The 19,396-nt window shown below is 46.8% G+C and overlaps 1 protein-coding gene and 1 non-coding gene across 8 annotated transcripts in view; both read left to right on the top strand.

Annotated features, from left to right (window-relative positions):
• CTPS1 (CTP synthase 1) overlaps nucleotides 1-17,812 on the top strand; it is a 33,525-nt gene extending 15,713 nt beyond the window's left edge. For 4 of the 7 annotated variants that reach the window (XM_036446048.2, XM_036446052.2, XM_045584687.1 and 1 more), the window contains 12 exons: nucleotides 4,553-4,704; nucleotides 5,843-5,975; nucleotides 7,221-7,309; nucleotides 8,463-8,557; nucleotides 9,195-9,257; nucleotides 11,598-11,641; nucleotides 13,485-13,581; nucleotides 14,643-14,698; nucleotides 14,791-14,887; nucleotides 15,427-15,571; nucleotides 16,087-16,178; nucleotides 16,946-17,812. In XM_036446048.2, coding sequence (XP_036301941.1) covers nucleotides 4,553-4,704; nucleotides 5,843-5,975; nucleotides 7,221-7,309; nucleotides 8,463-8,557; nucleotides 9,195-9,257; nucleotides 11,598-11,641; nucleotides 13,485-13,581; nucleotides 14,643-14,698; nucleotides 14,791-14,887; nucleotides 15,427-15,571; nucleotides 16,087-16,171 — 1,056 coding nt within the window. In that variant the 3' untranslated portion in view covers nucleotides 16,172-16,178; nucleotides 16,946-17,812. Of the gene's footprint in view, nucleotides 1-4,552; nucleotides 4,705-5,842; nucleotides 5,976-7,220; nucleotides 7,310-8,462; nucleotides 8,558-9,194; nucleotides 9,258-11,597; nucleotides 11,642-13,484; nucleotides 13,582-14,642; nucleotides 14,699-14,790; nucleotides 14,888-15,426; nucleotides 15,572-16,086; nucleotides 16,179-16,942 lie in introns of all 7 variants that reach the window. The other 3 variants (XM_036446050.2, XM_036446051.2, XM_036446049.2) reach the window with 3 other exon arrangements.
• On the top strand, nucleotides 11,183-11,310 carry LOC118725148. The gene has a single exon (XR_004989888.1). It is a non-coding gene; the product is annotated as a small nucleolar RNA SNORA54 (small nucleolar RNA).
• Nucleotides 17,813-19,396: the final 1,584 nt, after the last annotated feature.

Raw genomic sequence — 19,396 nt, forward strand, 5'->3', positions numbered from 1 at the left:
GGGCTCACAGGTGCTGGTGGTGAGCTATTATACTGCCCCTTATGTGTGTCTGTGTGTTTCCCTTAATAGACTTTGAGCTTCTTGAGGACAGGGCTCACCTTATTCAACTTGATATTCCTGGTGTCTGGTGGCTAAGGTGTTGTAGGCTCTAAATGTATTTTAGTCTTTTCTGTTACCTGTACTTCTGGAGAGTACCTATGGTGCAGGAAATTCAAAATTTTGGAACTGTAATATGTCTTAAGTATGGTGCATGGTATAGAAATTCTAGTAGTGATAAGTTGGTCAGGTTTGGCCGAAAGAGAGTTTTTATGGATTTGAGGGGTTTTATGATTAAGTTATAGATGCTTTGTTTTACTGCTAGATTATTTGAAGGTCAGGAGACAGGGGAGAATGAAGCAGCAGGGTTAAAATAAGGGAAATCCATCTACAAGACTACCAGGAGTATGGATTTGAATATAAAACCATTAAAATCATTGCCTGGCATTAAAGGGAACAGAGCAAGAGGAAAGCCTTTCCCCATTACAGAGCAACTGTCATCTCCATCTCCATGATGTCACAAGCTTCAGAGAGTGAGGGCAGCCTGGGCCTGAGAACAGTGTTCCTGGGTGAGGTTCCTGAGCTGGGAGCTGGGAGCCCACTCAGAGGGCTTCATAACACATATGTGTAAGAATAATTTCACTGTTATGAACAGCCTTTTTTGTTTGTTAATCCTCACTCGAGGATATTTCTTCCGTTGATTTTTAGAGAGAATGGAAGGGAGGGGGAGAGATAGAGAGAGAGAGAGGCATCATTGTGAAAAAGAAACATGAATTGTTTACCTCCCACATGCAGCCCGACCAGGGCTGGGGATCGAGCCTGCAATTAAGATACATGCCCTTGATTGGAATGGAACCTGGGACCCTTCAGTCCAGGGGCCAACATTCTAACCACTGAACCAGACCAGCTTGGGCATGAACAGCCTTTTTACCATGTATTTCAATTGTTATTAATTTGGGTTTTTACTGATTCGGGTAGAATCCCTAATGTTGTTCTAATTAGCAGGTGAAAGCAAGATGTTTCTATGAAAAAGAAAAACAGAATAATTACATGAATAGAAGGAAGGAATTCCTGTTGATGTTAATAAGTCCAAGAAGGAATTTCGATAGCTGCAGATTAGCTAAGTTACTCTTTAGCTGTGCATGGTGGTGCTAATTTAAACAATGCCTTTAATTTTCAGTCTGGTAGTCAAAATGTGTGTTTTCTTGTTAGCTTTGCAAACAATTGTTTGGAACGCAATGTTAGTTTGGCTCAGTCCAGAGGTTATTTAACATCCTAAAGGTGTGAGGAGTAAGATATACAAGGCAGTTCCTTTGGGATGGCAGATCTGATTCTATTTTGAAGTGGCTATGTTTTTCAAAGTAAGAATGTCCAAACCTGCAGAAATATTATTATTATTATTATTATTATTTTTAATATATTGATTTTTTACAGAGAGGAAGAGAGAGGGATAGAGAGCTAGAAACATCGATGAGAGAGAATCATCGATCAGCTGCCTCTTGCACACCCCCTACTGGGTGCCCACAACCAAGGTACATGCTCTTGACCGGAATCGAACCAGGGACCTTTCAGTCCGCAGGTCAGATGCTCTATCCACTGAGCCAAACCGGTTTCAGCCCTGCAGAAAATTTTTATGAGTTTGTTATAGTTTACTGGGGTGGTGGGGGTTCCTCAGCCTGGCCTGTGTCCTTTTGCAGCTTGGGACTCCAGGGGATCAGGCCTAAGCCGGCAGGTGGACATCCCTCTTACAGTCCAGGATCCCTTTCCCTGTCCGCTCACCACCACTGCTGTACTTGCTAGCTGCTAGTTGTGAGTCTGGCTTCTGGCTGAGCCAGGGGCAGCTCCTTCATTGAGTGTCTGCCCCCTGGTGGTCAGTGTGCCTCATAGTGACCTGTTGTTCCTACAAGTCATTCTACTGTTCAGTTGATTTGCATATTAGGGTTTTAATATAGGATTTGAGCCAAATCAGAGGTCACACCTGGAAGCAAGATCTCAACAGACTGAGAAAAATGTTTCTGCACTTCTTCATTATTATAGATATTTCTATCCTAGCAAACGAAGTAATTAAATTCTATAACAGAATAGGTTGTCATTAAAATTATTCACTTTAAACATGTGACAAGTATTTCTATATTTAAATTTGAATTTGAATCTTATGCCTGTTTTTAAAATTGTGTTGCTTATCTTATTGTTAGGAGTTCTTCATATATTCTGAACTTTTATCAAATATGATTTGCACATTTTTTTCTCCCAGTCTATGGCTTATATTTTCATTTTTAAAATATATTTTATTGATTTTTTTTTTTTTTTACAGAGAGAAAGAGAGAGGGGTAGAGAGTTAGAAACATCTATGAGAGAGAATCATCGACCAGTTGCCTCTTGCACACCCCCTACTGGGGATGTGCCTGCAACCAAGGTACATGCTCTTGACCAGAATCGAACCCGGGACCCTTCAGTCCGCAGGCCAACACTCTATCCACTGAGCCAAACCATTTTCAGCTATTTTCATTTTCTTAATGGTATCTTTGGAAACACAAAAAGCTTTTACTTTTATATAAACTCCATTTTTCTTTATAGATTGTACTTTTGGTATAATATCTAAGCACTCTGTTTAACCAAGATCATGAAGATTTTCTTCTATAATATGTTTTCTTATAAAAGTTTTTCAATTTTAGGTTTATGTTTAGGTCTAGGATCCATTGTGAGTTAACTTTTATATATAGTAACTTTTTAATAAAAGTTGAAAGTCATCTTTTTACCTATATCCAGTTCTAGCTCCATTTGTTGACAGGACTATCTTTCAATAATCCTATATAATAAAAGCCTAATATGCTAAGAGACTGGTCCTCCAGTTGTCTGTTCAAGCAATCAAAGCATAATATTCTAATGACATGCTAAGGCCGCTCAACTGCTCGCTATGACATGTACTGACCATCAGAGGGCAGATGCTCCGACTGGTAGGTTAGCTTGCTGCTGGGGTTTGGCCGATTGGGACTGATTGAGATGGGCCAGACATACCCTGGAGCCCTCCCCAGCTGGCCAGCATTCCTCCCCAGCCTCGATCATGCACCCCGATCATTAGATTTGGTCTAATCCTGTATAATTTTCTTTATAAAGATGCTTTTTAGATTTATCTTTAAGACTTCAGGTTTATTCACAGGTATTTATAATTTTCTATGTGAATGGTATATTTTAAAAAATTATATTTCTTGGGTAGATATATCTATGTATAGGAAACCCTGCTGAATTCTGCCCATTGATTTCAAGGCAAGCTAACATTAATTAAATTCTGTTAGTTCTGATTGTTTACATATACATTTTCTTGTGTGGTTTTTTTTTTTAAGGATTAAACAATATTGTATACAGTTAGTGATAATTGTTTATTTTTTAGGTCATATACATATTTTAAAATGTAATTGTAATGGCTAATATCTCTAGTTCATCACTGAATAGAAATAGTGATAGTGGCCTGTTTTGACTTGTTCCAGACTTTTGCATTAGTATTAAATAGCAAACTAAATGATGTTACCTCTGGGTTTTTTATAGTTTCCATAAAATTTCTAATTTACCAATAATTTTTATTATGAATAGGTTTTGAATTTTTATTAAACATGCATCCACCGAGGTATTCTCTTCCTCTCCTTTAATCTGTTCATGTTTTGAGTCTCACACTGTTAAATTTTCTAGTGTGGTGATTCTGAAACTTAACTTTAAAAAATACTGATGCTGCCTCCTACTTCCAGAAATGGTGTGGAGTGCAGCAGGCTTACAGATTTTTAAAAGCTCCCCCAGGTGGTTCCATAACCAAATTTGAGAACCACTATTCTGGTGACAAATCCTCCTTGAACACTTGAACATGAATTTCTTTTTTAACAGCATTTGTAGTTTAGTTTGTGATTTATTTACTTACTTATTTATTTTTTAAGATATTTGTATCCACCCAGCTGTTGTGGCTCAGTGGCTGAGCATTGACTTATGAACCAAGAGGTCACTGTTCACTTCTCAGTCAGGGCATATGTTGGGGTTGTGGGTTCAATCCCCAGTAGGAGGCATGATGATGAATGATTCTCATCATTGATGTTTTTATCTCTCTTTCTCCCTTCCTCTCTGAAATCAATAAAAATTATGAAAAATATATTTACATCCATGTTCATAAGAGATTAGTCACGATTTTTTTAAAATATATTTTATTGATTTTGTACACAGAGGAAGGGAGAGAGATAGAGAGTTAGAAACATCGATGAGAGAGAATCGTCGATCAGCTGCCTCTTGCACACCCCCTACTGGGGATATGCACGCAACCAAGGTACATGCCCTTGACCGGAATCGAACCCGGGACCCTTCAGTAGTCACTATTTTTTAATTCTTTTTGAGTTAATTGGTTTTGGTAATTTATATCTTTCTAAAAAAAATTGTCCTCTTTTCTCTCAAATTTATTTTCTCAAGGTCAGATAGCTAGTAGGAGACCGTCAGCCCATTAATTTTTATAAAATAACCTTTGCTGCTTTTTAAACAGGTGATCTGTGTCCATGATGTCTCGTCCATCTACCGAGTGCCCTTGTTATTAGAGGAGCAGGGGGTCGTAGATTATTTTCTTCGAAGACTTGACCTTCCTATCGAGAGGCAGCCGCGGAGAATGCTGATGAAGTGGAAAGAGATGGCTGACAGGTTTGCCTCATAATAAGGAGCTGGGAACTCGAGCCTATTTCTCTTCTCTGTAGGGGTTTGGGGAACTGGCTCTTATGTGTGCTGTCAACTCATGTTGGAAAAGGTTACACGTGGTAAGAAGCACTAAGTAAGGCTCTCAGCCTTCACGTAGTTGTATCATGGACAAGGAAGTCCTGGTAGAGTTGGCCAAGGTCCCAGGTCACAAGTGAGTTCAGATTACACACTGACACCCTTGTTTCTGGTCGACTAGAAAGTCACCAGGCGCCCTGGTGACAGTGGGTGAGCACGCATGTCTGAGCCCACACCGATGACTGCCGTGGCTGGAACACTCCTGGGTAGCATCCAGTTTTAGTATATGTGCTGCCGAAGCCAGCACATGGGTAGCATCCAAATATCTGAGCCGTGTTTGGGAACATGTCACTCACCCTACACCAGAAAAGGATCAGCAAGGAAGTCAGTCTTCTCCGGCTACCACTTTGAAAGCTGTCCCCACTCTCCTCCTCAGGCTGCGCGTTGCTCACCTCGCACAGCAGGCAACTCACGCAGCGCCCCGGGCACTGGGTGTGGTACGCACATGGGACAGGGAGCCACTCATGCCACTGCTGTGATGTTTTCATTTTGACATTTTCCCTTTCAGTCTTAGTCCATTTACATGCATATCTTCATGTAGCTACAAAAAAGGCACTGTTTTAGGGCTTTTTCCATAAAGTATTATAAATATTATTGCTCTGTTGCTGATTATGTTTTATAATGTAATGAATATGGACTGTTGTGTGGATGTCCTATAACATATTTGACTATATTCCTTTCATCACACATTAACTCTTGTGAACTGTTGGTCAATTTTTTTTGTCCTTTGGGATTTTAATATTTTTGTAAAACAGTTTGTGTGTGATTTTGAAGCCATCTCTTTGTAACAGCTTCTAAAATCCCATTTTCTTAAAAAGCCAGCCACATTGATCTGAAAATTATTTGCTCTTTTCTGCTGGGTACATAGGACTCAGATAATAGCTGTTTCCAGTAAATTCTTCCCAGACTTGTTTTTCTTCTCTTTAAAAAGGAATTTAGGTCTCGTGTTTGTATGTACGTGGTCATATGTACATTCTAAATAATGTGGTTTCTGACCTCTGATTGATAGATACGATCGCTTGCTGGAGACCTGCTCTATTGCCCTTGTGGGCAAGTACACTAAGTTCTCAGACTCCTACGCCTCCGTCATTAAAGCCCTGGAGCATTCCGCCCTGGCCATCAACCACAAGCTGGACATCAAGGTGAGGAGGGTGGTGCTGGTGCAGCGGAGGCAGGAACAGGGAGGCTGTCTGCAGTCCGTAGATGCTGTGTATCTGCTTTATACTTTTGAAGCTCATAATTTTTAGGATTAAAAAGAAGTTATGGTGGGCCCTGGCTTTCAGGGAACAGTAGAGCATTTTTAGGAAGCAGTGAAGGGAGAGGTGGTCAGAATGGAAGCTGAGAGACAGTGAATGCTTGGATCTGAATATCAAACAACACAGTAAAATCGCCCCGAGGGGGTGGGGGAGCCCGGCTGGCCAGAGGCACTTTGCACAGTGGCTGGTACTGCTGATATCCACCACATAGAGCTGGGAGGTTTCCCCAAAGCACATGTCTAGTCGCTGAGTCAGTACTGGGGGTGGGGGCAGCACCCAGTAAATAGCAGGTACCTGCTCTGCTCTGTGATGTGTGGTCAGAAGCCGAGCCGTGGACTGTCGGGCATGGCCCCTGCCTGTCTCCCTGAGGCAGTAAAGTGTCGAGGTCCGTGGATTCCAGAGTCACACAGCCAGGGCTCAGGTTCTGGCTCCCTCGCTTACAAGATGTGTGACTCCAGGCAAGTTACTTAACCCTCTTTGTGCCTCAGTTTCCTCTCCTTTAACAAAGGATAGTGATAGTACCTTCCTCATAGGACTTTTATAAAATTAAATGAGTTCATATAAAGTGCTTAGTGCTTTGCCCGGCATAGAGGAAGTACTGTGTTCGTTAGCTCTTTTGGAAAACCTTGCACTTGTCCCTTTAAAATACCTGTTTAAAAAGCAGCAAAGGTTATACATTTTCCCCAGCATCTCGACTCCCCAGCTGGAGCAGTGTCCTCACCAGCAACGCTGGGGTTTGCCTGTTTTTCCAGTGTGCCCCAGGGTGATAGTTTAGTTTGCTGGTGAACAGGTTCCTGTAGAACAACCTATTACATGTTCTTAAAGAATTATGGGATTTCATTACACTGCCTGGCTTACTTTTTGCTAGTTCTTTGCATCATCCATTTGTTATCTCCACTTGGAGGTAGTCTGTGCCTCTCCTCTGTTAGATAGTGGAGGTGAGAGGTGACTAGAAAGTCAGGGAGGTCTCTTAGGTATTAGTGGAAGGATTAGAAAGTCAAGTATCATTTTAAAACTACTTTAAAATTGGGAAAGATGGGGCATTGGTAATACTGTTCAGAAATTAGGAAAGATCAGTTCGCAGCTCTGATGTCGTTAACTTGCTTCTTTTCTCCGGTCTGCTGCGCCCAGTACATCGATTCCACGGACTTGGAGCCGAGCACCCTGCAGGAGGAGCCCGTGCGCTACCACGAGGCCTGGCAGAAGCTCTGCAGCGCTCAGTGAGTAGCTCTGCCCTTGCTTTTCAGGGGTCTTGGGTTGTGTCCACAGGCAAAGTGCTGTGCTTTTGTGTGCTGGTAGTAAATCTGCTTGTTTAAATGTCTTTAATTATTGAAGAGACTGCATCCTGGATGATTTAAACCTTACCAAAATACAGCTCATTCGTGTTATTGGAGTGGAAGAGAACTTGTTCTAGTTTTATTGCACCTGTTGGTGAGGTTTGTTTAAAGACTAGAGGCCTGGCGCACAAATTCTTGCTCGGGTGGGGTCCCTTGGCCTGGCTGGTGATCAGGGCCCTTCAGGGCAATGGGAGGTTGGCCAGGGAAAGGAGAGGCCATGGGGGGAGGAGCTGTAGGAGGTTCCAATCAGGATAGGCTGGCCGGGGTGTGGCGCTGGAGGTTGGTCATCCTGATTGGGGCCATTGGGCCAGTGGGGGGTTGGGGGGAGAGAGAGCGATGGCTGCAGGAGGTTAGCTGGCCAGCCCTGATCAAGGCCAGTTGGGGCTGGCCGGGATTGGGGGGTGCAGAGCCACAGGAGGTTCTGCATCTGCCCCCTGGTTGTCGGTATATGTCATAGCAACTGGTTGACTGGTCATTCAGTCACTTAGGCTTTTATATGGAGAGATTTTTATCGAGAATATTTGATTAGTATCTGTTGGTAGAGCCTCATAAGTAGTTCGTTTTCAGCAGCTGCTATTTATAATCGTAAAACATGAACAAGAATTTCTGGTTCCCCAGAAGAATTGAATGTTACAGGACCATGTAGCTGTGGTTGAGACCCTAGGTCAGTGTGGCACTCAAGCTGACCAGGAAAAGCCCCTGGTTAAAAAAGTGGCATTTATATTAATACAGATTAAAGATTAGGAAAGAGGCCAAGCCTGGGACAAATACTGTGTGGTAGCAGTAATACAACTTTGCATGAAATCTTTTTTTTACTTGTTAGCACTTTGTAACGTCACTGAGAAAAGTCCATGGTTTTGTGTGTGTTTTCTAAGTTCTTAGTGTTTCCATTCAGCTTGCTGGCAGCCTGAAATCACAGTAGCAAAGTGTATGGAGTAACTTCATGGCTTCTGTGTCTTGGATATGGCTCTTTGGCTGGTCACTGCAAGCTGGACTGGTGGAAAGGGGGTCGTCTGTGGTGTGCTCTCTTGAACAGTGGAGTGCTGGTTCCGGGCGGATTTGGTGTTCGAGGGACGGAAGGAAAAATCCACGCTATCTCCTGGGCTCGGAAGCAGAAGAAGCCTTTTCTGGGTAAGAAGTGGAAAAGAGCACAAGGGAGGTGCCTGAAACCTGTAAGGGAAACGGGATTCCAGTCCCAAACACAGGTGCCATCTTTCCGATAGTCAGTCCATCAAGCCTTTAGTTCTGTGTGGGAGCAATTAAAACCCTCCTTCAAAATGAAAGATTAAACTTGTGAGTTGCATGTAGGTGTCATGGAATTGTCAAAGAATGAATCCTGTTTATTTACTGAGTTTTAGGCAAGACTTGGGGAACTGTTTTCCATCCTCACTTGAAGCACCAGTTGACTGGAATTAAGCGAAGTGATTTGAGATGCTTCCTTGTGCTGTAAATTTTAGGAATTTTCACCTTGACCGGTTATAAACGGGAACTGAATAAAAGGGGGTAGGAAAACTGGACTTTTTAAAGTACTGAATAGGATATTGGAATTGAATAACTTCTGAAACCTGGAGTCTTTACATACACATGGGTCCAGTTTTTAGAGTCCGATGCAGATAAAGCATAGCCGGGGGGCTTGCTCACAGCAGGAAGTTAGAGAGTTTGTGGGGATGCTGTGTACAGCAGGACTCAGCCCCGGGGCAGGCTGTGGGAAATGTGGGAATGTCACCTTTTCCATGGAGTTAATTCCTGTTTCTCTCCCACCTGCAAGGCGTGTGCTTAGGCATGCAGTTGGCAGTGGTTGAATTTTCCAGAAATGTGCTGGGATGGGAAGGTAAGTGTCTACTTAAAAACTTTTTAAATCCCTGGAGGGCACAAAGCCTGGTGCCTGTGGGTCACTGGGAGCCGTGGAGAAGGACCGGCCCGCCCAGCCTCAGTACCTCTTGGGGTGCATTAATAGGGACGTTTGTTGAGAGAAAGCAGGCCCCTTCTAAGCAAAACCCCAGGAAGGAGGGAGCCCAACTGAGCTAGCTCTCTGTCCGGCACTTCCTGTTCTGGAGATCCTCACACTTCATCCCCATGGCCATCGCCCTGAGCTGGTGTCCAGCGGGAGAACTCTGGCCTGGGTGAGGCAGTGCAGTTTTTATGAACTTGAGCTGGTTAGACTAGGGTTCCATTCAGACTTTGTCATTTACTAGAGACCCGATGCATGAAATTCGTGCAAGGGGCTCGGCTCTCACAGCCCCAGCTTTGTCTGGAAGGTCATCCAGGAGGTCGACCAAACATCTGGTCTAATTAGCATATTATGCTATTATTATTATAGATTATGGGTGATTCTAGGCACATTCCTTAGCCTTTTGGGGCCTCTGTTACAACTATAAAATGGGTTAATAATGTACCCATTCACATGGTAAATGAAGTTACACATAAATAGTCCCAGCTCAGGGCCTGGAAATGGGAAATCATCATGTCAACTCTGTGCCTGGCTAAGGGTATCACTGTTTCCAGACCATCCTCAGACTGGTAGCTTCCAACACAATGGTTTATTTCCCAGTATTCTGTGAGGTGACTGGCTTCCTCCGTGCAGTGTGGCTGAGATCACCCTGCCCTGCCCTCAGCTCTGCCCAGCAGGGACATTGCCAAGGTCTCTCCATGTGGCAGCTCCTCAGTCACTAATTCAGGCCGAGCTTCCTCATGGAGTGGAGACAAGACTGGCTTCCACAATGGCAAGCCCACTGTGCAAGCCCCTATCGAGCTTGCTGATGTCTGTGGCCAAGGAGAACAGCCTCGCGGTGTGAATACTGGGGTGTGGTTCATTGGGCCACCATTGGGAGAGTCTGCCACAACCCCTTTGTCCTCTGTAGCCCAGCCAACAGGTACTAGATTTTCAGAAAGACCTTATGAGTTCTAAGAAAAACACAGCAACGTGAAGGAATGAAAAGTAGCAATGAACCAGTGGTCTGGCTTTACAAAGCACTGGTGATCCTCCTGAGGCCAGCTCGCTGTTAACAGGCTGATCTCAGTTCACATTTTTTTCTGAGCTAAGGGCGAGGTGGCTCACTTTTGTAGGCAGCGTGCCCTTAGGCTCTGGCATCGGAGCTGGCGGGTACTGACTTAGCCCCCTGGGCACCGTCGACCCTCCGGCCACCACTGGGCTTCCCAGGTGGATGAGTGACCTGGAGAGGAGCTTTCCTTTTGTTGAGTCCTGGCCCGGTTTGGGCCCAGCAGGGGGACGATGCCCTGCATGTTCAGATAGAACGCACAGACACACAGAACCAAAGCTCGGTGCGTTTCCTGTTAGTCTCCAGTGGATTTGCTTATGATCAGGTGATAAGGTCAGTAAAGGATAGAAAGGTTACTTAGGATTTTGAAATCAGCTAATTTCTGGTTTAGCTATTGAGTGAGGCAGTTGAGTAGGGCCTGGTATAAGGTGCTGAGCACGAAAGAGGTAGTTCTTGCCCATCTTGGAAAGAGTCAGAAGCGAAAAGTGAATAAAGTTGAGATTATGGTATACGAACCATCAAAAGGAGGTATTATCTAAATAAAGATTATTTATGTCATTAGTTTCCATGTCCTCATTTTGTAAAGCTTTGACCTCCCAGAGGATTACAGATGTATACAAAAAATACTTTTGTGTGTTCATTTTATAACTTTGAAACGCTGTCCCTAGTTTTTGTTCTAATCACTGAATGACTTTAAACTGAAGAGGTAATTGTGATTTAGAGCTTAGGAATCCGACTTTTAAAAAATCAGATTTGCCAGCACTGTTCGTGACCTGTGGCCGTGCTGTGGCTGACGGGTTCCATTCCAGTGCGACAGCAGCCCCATGGCCAGACACTGACTGCCTGACTGATGGTGGCTGTCAGTTTCAGGTCTTGGAGACAAGCATGGGGGTTTTTATTTACAGTGGGGAGGGGAGGGAGATCTGGGGGAAATAATAGATCAACCGAAGGACTTGTATACATGCATATAGGTACAACCAATGGACATAAATCTCTGGGGAGGGAGGGTATATATAAGAGGGAGGGAGGGGGGCAAAAAAAAATCAAAAAATAGTTACTAAATAAATAAATGAATAAATAAATAAATAAATAAAAAATAAAATTCTGTGGGGGGAAAAAAATCAGATTTGCTTGTAATTATTTTCATAATACAAATGTTTTTTATTTTTCAGATGCCAATTCTACAGAGTTTAACCCCAATACCAGCCATCCTGTGGTAAGTCGGTGTTTGAGTCTCACTGGGGTTTACATGGTGCCGAAGGAACATTTATGGAAGATGATGTTTAGAGACAGGAGGACAGGTTCCTGAGGGGAGGAGCTGGGGATTAAGAAATAAAAGAAAGAAAGAGACAAGAGGCAGAAATAGATCCAAAAGCTGGGTGCCAGGTGGAGGCTGTCACTCTGATAGAGGGACAGTCAATCCCCACCACAGACAACAGCGCATTTATTGATTTCCAGAGGGGGGTTTAAGGTCAAAGAAGTTTTGGGTGTGCCCAGGTCCTATTCATTCCCTCATTCTTGGGATTTAGCATATCAAGACCTGGGTAAGTCAAGGTACTATTTGTTCCTCATTCCAAGCACTGGATAAAGATAAGAAATCTGTACTGATAACAGGTGCCAGTCTCCTGGACTCTGCTGACATTAATTTAAAGGTCATCCATGTGCATTCCCAATGGGCTCTCTACAAGACCAAAGGGCCCTGAGGTCCTTCCTTTCAGACCCACTGGAAAGGAAGGATTTTCTTTTTCACTGTGTGACTTCTCACTGCTCTTCCATTTTGCCACAAAAAGTTAAGGACAGGTACCACCCATGCCAACTGCCAGGGAGGGAGGTCCTGATTAAAATAATTCTCCATCCGCCCTAACCGGTTTGTTAGAGCATTGGCCTAACAAACTGCGGACTGAAGGTCCCAGGTTCCATTCTGGTCAAGGGCATATACCTTGGTTGTGGGCACAGCCCAGTAGGGGACGTACAGGAGGCGGCTGGTCAATGTTTCTCTCTCATCAATGTTTCTAACTCTCTCCCTTCCTTTTTGTAAATAATAAAAATATATTTTTAAAAAAATAATAATTCTCCATCTCCACTCCTCTTAGCTCCCAGGAGTTCTTTATAATAATACTGATATGAAACACTTATGGGCACTTATTATTATGCTAGGTATTGTTCACTGCTTTATACAGGGGTGGGCAAAAGTAAGTTGACAGTTGCTCGTGTGGAAAAATCTGTAATACAAGAGTAAATAATAATATAAAAATAAACTTTCACATACTCAAAACTGTAAACCTATTTTCCCCACCCCTATATATTGGTTGACTTAATTCCCACCAACCCTAGAAGATGGGCATACGTTAAAGAACTTCTGGAATGTAGTACCGATCTGTGTGATGGTGACCAGAGCCCTTTGAGACACCCACCAGAGGAGCGTGGCTCGGGGGCGAGGGCCCCGGGCGCAGGCCTGTTCTTGACACTGAGGTCGCTGTGTTAAGGAGATGGACAGAGCTCTGATCTCCAGGCACTTCCACAGCATCAGTGTTTGCTTGTTGGCCTGAGCTTGAACTTTGCGAACACAGACCTCAGGAGGAGAAAAACAAAGGTTTTGAGATGTGGCGGGGTGGAGGAGCAGCAGGGCACAGCGAGGTCAGTGGCCAGAGGACCATCAGGGCTGGGGGCCCTGGCCGCTCTGCTCCCGAGGCGCGCACAAGGCTGTCGGGCCTCGGTGAGCCCTGGACGAGCGCCCTTGCCTCTGAGCAGCTCACCGGTCTCGGGGAGCGTGTGACAGCATACCTGTGTGGTGTGCTTGGGCTGTTGGTCCCCGTGAGAACCGCCGCGGCCCAGCGGCGCTGGGGTCCACAGGGCTGGGGGCAGCAATGACGGCAGCGGAGGATTCACCCCCACCCAGTGAAGGTTAGAATGATTATTGGGGGCTTTTCTCCCCGTGACAAACGCCCCTTGGCAGGAACGGCTGGGGAATTGGAGCCTCCAGGCTCATGTCATGCACAGTGTGGTGGTCTGTCTAACGAAGCAGAGTTTGGAGAGCATTCTTGTTTTCCATCCTCCAGGTCATAGACATGCCAGAGCACAATCCTGGGCAGATGGGCGGCACCATGCGGCTGGGCAAGAGGAGAACCCTGTTTCAGACTAAGAACTCCATCCTGAGTAAGCACTGCCCCCTCCCTCGCGCCGCCGCCCCCCCCCCCCCCCCCCCGCGGCCTTCGGCCCCACACCTCCAGAACGTGTGTCTTGGGGGGTGCTGGGCTCTGGTGCTTTTGATTCTGTTCTTGCTTTACAAGTTCCTTTCCTTCCCCGGAATGCGTTTTGAGGATGCATTGAAGCAGGCAGAGCCACGGTGTGGGTCTTAGGAAGGTCCTATGTAGTGCAGGCGGGGCCAGGGGAATCTTGGGTGTGGACGAGGCAGAATGAGGCAGTTAGATGAAACCCACTGTAACCTTTTCCTTTCCTATATTGCGAGGTTGAACCGTGTGGAATTGTTGTTCCCACAAAAATGGCGGTTTTATGACGTTCAATCTAAATAGATTTATTTCTAAAAGTACTAGCAGGTGCTAAAAATTGAGGGAAATTTGGGGAGGAATTTATTTAAGAAAGTGAAGATGTCATTTTCTTGCCCACTGGGACAATTCTGTCTGCACATATGAGCAGAGGCAGCTCTGTCTGGGGATTCCACAGCAACAGAGTTTGAGTCACTTGAGCAGTGGTCGGCAAACTCATTAGTCAGCAGAGCCAAATTTTTTTAACTTAAACTTTTTCTAATGCCACTTGTTCAAAATAGACTCATCCAGCCCGTGGTATTTTGTGGAAGAGCCACACTCAAGGGGCCAAAGAGCCACATGTAGCTTGTGAGCCACAGTTTGCCGACCGCGGTCCTAAGACATCTCTCAGGGCTTTGGATGCTCGGGGCCTCCTGACTTGTCTTCCGCGGTAGTTTGCTCAGGTGGGGGGAGGGGGGGGGGAGTCTGTTTCTGTTCCAGTTTGTCTCCATGTGGTCGGAAAGTCAGAGCCCAAAGTCAGCCTAAACTGCTGCTGCGAGCGGGTGGCTGAGGTGGCGGGAGAGTCAGAAATAATCTTCCGAAGGCCCAGATGATAAAAGGCGTGGATGATACAAGTCAGGCGGAGAGCAGGCTGTGGTGGCAAATAGGTGTGTGTGTGTGTGAAGTCAGAATTCTGTGCATCCGCATGGTTTTGGCTTTGTGTTTTGCCAGGGAAACTCTACGGAGACTCAGATTACTTGGAAGAGAGGCACCGCCACAGATTCGAGGTGAGGAATTGAGCTTTGTGACTTGTAAATTTTTCTCCTTTCTGATGCTTTGGAAACAATAAGCTGAGAGGTTATTCTTCATTCTTCAACAGGTGAATCCAGTCTTGAAAAAGTGTTTGGAGGAGCAAGGCCTAAAGTTTGTTGGCCAAGACGTTGGCGGAGAGAGAATGGAAATTGTGGAGTTGGAAGGTGATTACCGGGGGTGCTGTATTTAATGGAAAACATAGTACGGTTCTCTTGGCATGTGGGGAAATACAAAAATGTAGTTACTGCCCTGGACCTAACAGAAATAGGAAGCAGCGCTGCCTCAGGAGGAGGGGGTCTTGGTGAAGGAGGCGCCTGGAGCCCAGGGACAAGGCCCAGGGGCCGGCTCTGCCAGGGCCTCTGCAGGCAGCCGGTTGCCGCTCCTGCTTCGGTGCCGCCTTCTTCCGAACGGGAGCTGGGTACTTGAGCCCCCTCTAATCCAATCCAATTTAATGGGACTCAGCCCTCAGACGTCCGGGGAGCCGGGGAGGACCCGAGGAGGTGCCTCCAGCCAGGAGGGTGGCACGGGTAGGGGAGAGGGTGTCTGCTCCCAGTCTTGTGGGCACTTTTTCCCGGGCCCCAAGCAAGACGCTGTTTCAGATAATTGCAGGGTCTGTGCAGATGTGAAACGTTTAATAAGATTTTGTTTGATACATGTGATGTGCACATAGATGTTGAAACTTTCTTACGTGTTTCTGTTTCAGATCATCCCTTTTTTGTTGGCGTTCAGTACCACCCTGAGTTCCTGTCCAGGCCTATCAAGCCGTCGCCGCCGTACTTTGGCCTCCTGCTGGCCTCCGTGGGGAGGCTGCCGCATTACCTCCAGAAGGGCTGCAGGCTCTCGCCCAGGTCGGTCACACTCATTCTTCGGTGGTCACTGGTTCCACGCAGCAGCCATCACCCCGGCGATAAGCTGAGCCCAGGAGCCTGGCTGGAGGCTCCTCACAGGGACACGCGGTGACCTCTCGTCCCTGGGTTTCCTCAGGCTGCGTCTGTGCCACCCGTGACCTGCCCCAGCACTGCCGAGTGCCCCATTTGTAGAATTGGGGTTCCAGTGCTAAGTAGGACCCTGTGACTAAGTAGGACCCTGTGGTCCAAGGGGAACTGATTTTTCCCAGGGTGCCGGCTGAGTTGTCAGCCGCTGTGCACCTTAACATCGAACCAGTCAGTCACCCTGGGTTGGGGCCTAAGGTATGGTGACTGCAGCGAAGCTCGAATGTGTGCCTTTGTAACTAGAAGCTCTACAGCTTTATGCTAAATATGCGATGCAGTAGAGAGTCCTTCTGAAATGTCCTTACGGGCGCAGTGCTTACAGAAGCAGGCGGGTTTTTGGTGGGAAGTGATGAGTAAACTCTGATTCTCAGGGACACCTACAGTGACAGGAGCGGAAGCAGCTCCCCTGACTCCGAGATCACCGAACTGAAGTTTCCCTCAATAAATCATGACTGACGGTAACGTATGTGCTATTTTTAAGCTTCAGGTTTTTATTGTTTGTTTTTGTAATGGTGATAACACTAGAATTATAAGAATATCATAGGTTAGTGTTAAAATTTTTATCTGCCAGAGAATGAAAATGGCACGGTCATTGTGGGCATCAAGTGGGTGAGAGCCCTCCAAGTATGCTCTGCCCAGTCATGCAGTCACCCACCTCTAACACTTTTATATCGATTGCTGCTTATTCTGGAAATCCCTTAAAATTCAAGTAGTTATTGAGCTAACTTTGAATGTTTGTCTTTGTAGTGACAGGACTTGTAAGTATGTAAAGTGAAGTAGGTGTGGGCACTGCCATGAAGCGTATCTTCATGCTCAGATGACTGAGCCGGGCAGTGCTCTCCACCGACAGTGTGCCGAGGCTGACAGGCTAAAGCTGCACAGGGAAGGCCTGGGGCAGGAAAGGGATGCGTTTGGTCAGTGGTAGGGCATTCTCACTGCTCCCCTCAGTGGAGAGCTCAGTCCCCGGCACTGTGAGGCTGGATGCTCTGAAGAGCGCACTTGTATTGGGGCAGATGTGGAGGTCCCTGTAAGGTCTTGAAAACACGTGGCTCTATGGGAATGACACATTTAGCTGGTAATTATTCATGTCAGGCTCCTCCCCCGGACTTCCATGAGAAACAGAGAAGTCCATTTGACCACTGCAGCTGACTCCAGATTCTGACTTTCCCACTTTCACAGTGCACACCTCCTGTAATTGCTAATTTCCTTTTGTTGTTTGTTTTTAAGCAGGGGTGATTCTTCAAGAGAGCCTCCAGACTTCGGGAGTTTGCAGCTTGATTTTACACTCAGCTTTTGACACTTCCTTTAAATTATGTTTTTATTAAGAATATTTTATTATGGGGAAGGGTATTGGGAAGACTGTGACCTGCATGTCGCATCATGTGTATCGGCTCCTGCACGGTGGCTGCCTGGTGTTGACTCTCCCTCTCAGCCCCAGCCTCAGACGGGAGGCGGGACATCGTAGGAGCGGTGACCGGGCAGCTGGGGTGCCCGCCGAGCGCCTCGTTTCTGCAGCCACCTCGAGTCACTGTGGACTTGAGTGCGTGGCCTCCCGCTCCGCCAGGGAGGCCTAGGCCATTCTCAAGAGCGTGCCGCATGCGCTTGGTGCGCATGGAGGGTAATTTTAGCCGATGCTTACACCCTTGGTGCTGGTGACCTGCGGGCTCGCTGCCAAGAGCAGCGAAACCAGAAACTGCCCGCGCCTGGGCACTCTCAGTGCCAAATGTGGCTGGTACTCACTGTCCGAGGGACAGTCAGCCTGGTGTCACATGAATGGCAGAAAGCCTGTCTCTGAAGCATGGTTTGAGAATCCCTGTCCTCCGGCGGGGCGTCTCTCCTGGGGCTGGGAAGCGCTCCTTGCATCAAGGGGTCACTCAGAGAAGAACAGACTCTTGTGGGGAAGCTGCCTCTAAGACCCTCTCACATACCGACAGCTTTGCTTGAGGGACTTCTCCTTCCGGGATGGTGTTACTGCAGTTGAAAGGCAATATGAAAACCTATTTTCTTTACGTGACGTAACGGCGGGCACAGCTGTGTGCCCTTATTCTGGCTGGACTTGGTGTAAATTCTAACTTAAGAAATAAATAATGCAGAACAGAGACTTGCTTGGTTTGTCATGCTCTAGGCGTACTGGCAGGTGGGAAGTGTGTGCTGCCTCCGGCCACCGGAGCGCCCACCCCGGGCTCTCCTCCAGGTGAGCAGTCTTACGTGGCTGACCTGATAGTCTAAAAATTAGAAAGGAGCCCTTCCTTCTAATGGGGTCCAGAATTTTCCAAAAGACTTCAAATTTAGATTCTCAGCATTTAAAGATAGAAATTCGAAGTAACATGGGTGCATGTGCGCTGTGAGCTTGAGAAGGGGGAGTATGCGTGTTTATGGAGGCTGTTCCTCTGCCGAGCAGGGACCTGGCCCCACATGCACGTGGCCGGACGGCATGGCACTGCTTTGTCCCCTGCAGGTCCTCCTGCTCCCCTAGCTCCTGGGTGGTTTTCCTTCAAAGTAAACTGTGATACTGAGTTCATGCTCCTTGTGGTATGTTGGTAGCATTGGCACACACCCTCTGGCTGCTGAGCACACCTGCTCACAGCTGTCTCCTCAGAGTGAGGCAGAGCTCAGCTCAGGCTGGGTTACCTGTCTCTGGTCAACAACATCCACTCATGGACATTAGGGATTGGGGAGAAAATGTTCCTCACACTTTGCCCCATCAGAGATCCAGAAAAGAGGTGGGTTCCTTGACCAGCCGGCATGACTCAGTGGTTGGGCATTGACCTATGAACCAGGAAGTCATGCATGGTTCAATTCCCAGTCAGGGCACATCCCCAGTGTGGGGTGTGCAGGAAGTAGCCCATCGGTGATTCTCATCATTGATGTTTTTCTACCTCTCTCTCCCTCTCCCTCCCCCTCTCTGAAATAAATAAATACATGCGTCTGAAAAGAAGTGGGTTCCTTTTTAGTCCTCCACTCTATCCGAGGCCACCATTGCCGCTGAGGCCAGAGCTGGTGTCCCCGGACCCAGAGCAGCCGGCTGCCTCATCTCCGTTCCTCCTGGGCCAGAATAAAATGTCCCCTCAGAGGTCTCCATACTCATCTTGTACTTCGAATGTGGCTGGTTGGGGGGCTTGTAACCTCTTTTCCTAGCCGGTGGTTCCATATAGAAGCCGTTCCCAGAACGGTTCTGACATGCCCGTTGGTGACAGCGCTCCCTGGAACCGTGAGGACTTGGCTGGTATGAGGTTTGCAAACACTCGGAATGGTTAGACATTCCTGCCTCTAGAGCCCTATAAAAGCACCTCAAATGACAGTTGTTAGGTGCTGGCTGCTCGCATGGCCTTTCCAAAAAGGACCCAGATGCCTTTCCAGGGCTCGTGAAACCTGAGTAGCCCTGCCACCCCGCTTGGCAGATGAGGCCGAAGCCGAGAAATGCCCAGGAGGGCAGCCTCCCGTGCCTGGTGTCCACTGATCAGTGCACAGAGCTTTTGGGGAGGACACCTGGCCAAGCTTCTCTGGTGTCCTTCAAACCCAGTGGCCGGGACCGGTTCTCGGCTGCCCAGAGCAGCTTGGCTAAAACGTGTCTTAACCTGCCTTTGAGAAATCAACTCTCCCAGTAAGCATGTCAGGATCGTGATGCCTGGGCTAGCATCTTGCATGTAAGCAGGAAAGGGGTGTCATTCAAAATGGGGG

This window comes from Pipistrellus kuhlii, unplaced genomic scaffold (genome assembly GCF_014108245.1).
Source record: "Pipistrellus kuhlii isolate mPipKuh1 unplaced genomic scaffold, mPipKuh1.p scaffold_m20_p_2, whole genome shotgun sequence".
Classification (NCBI taxonomy): Eukaryota; Metazoa; Chordata; class Mammalia; order Chiroptera; family Vespertilionidae; genus Pipistrellus; species Pipistrellus kuhlii.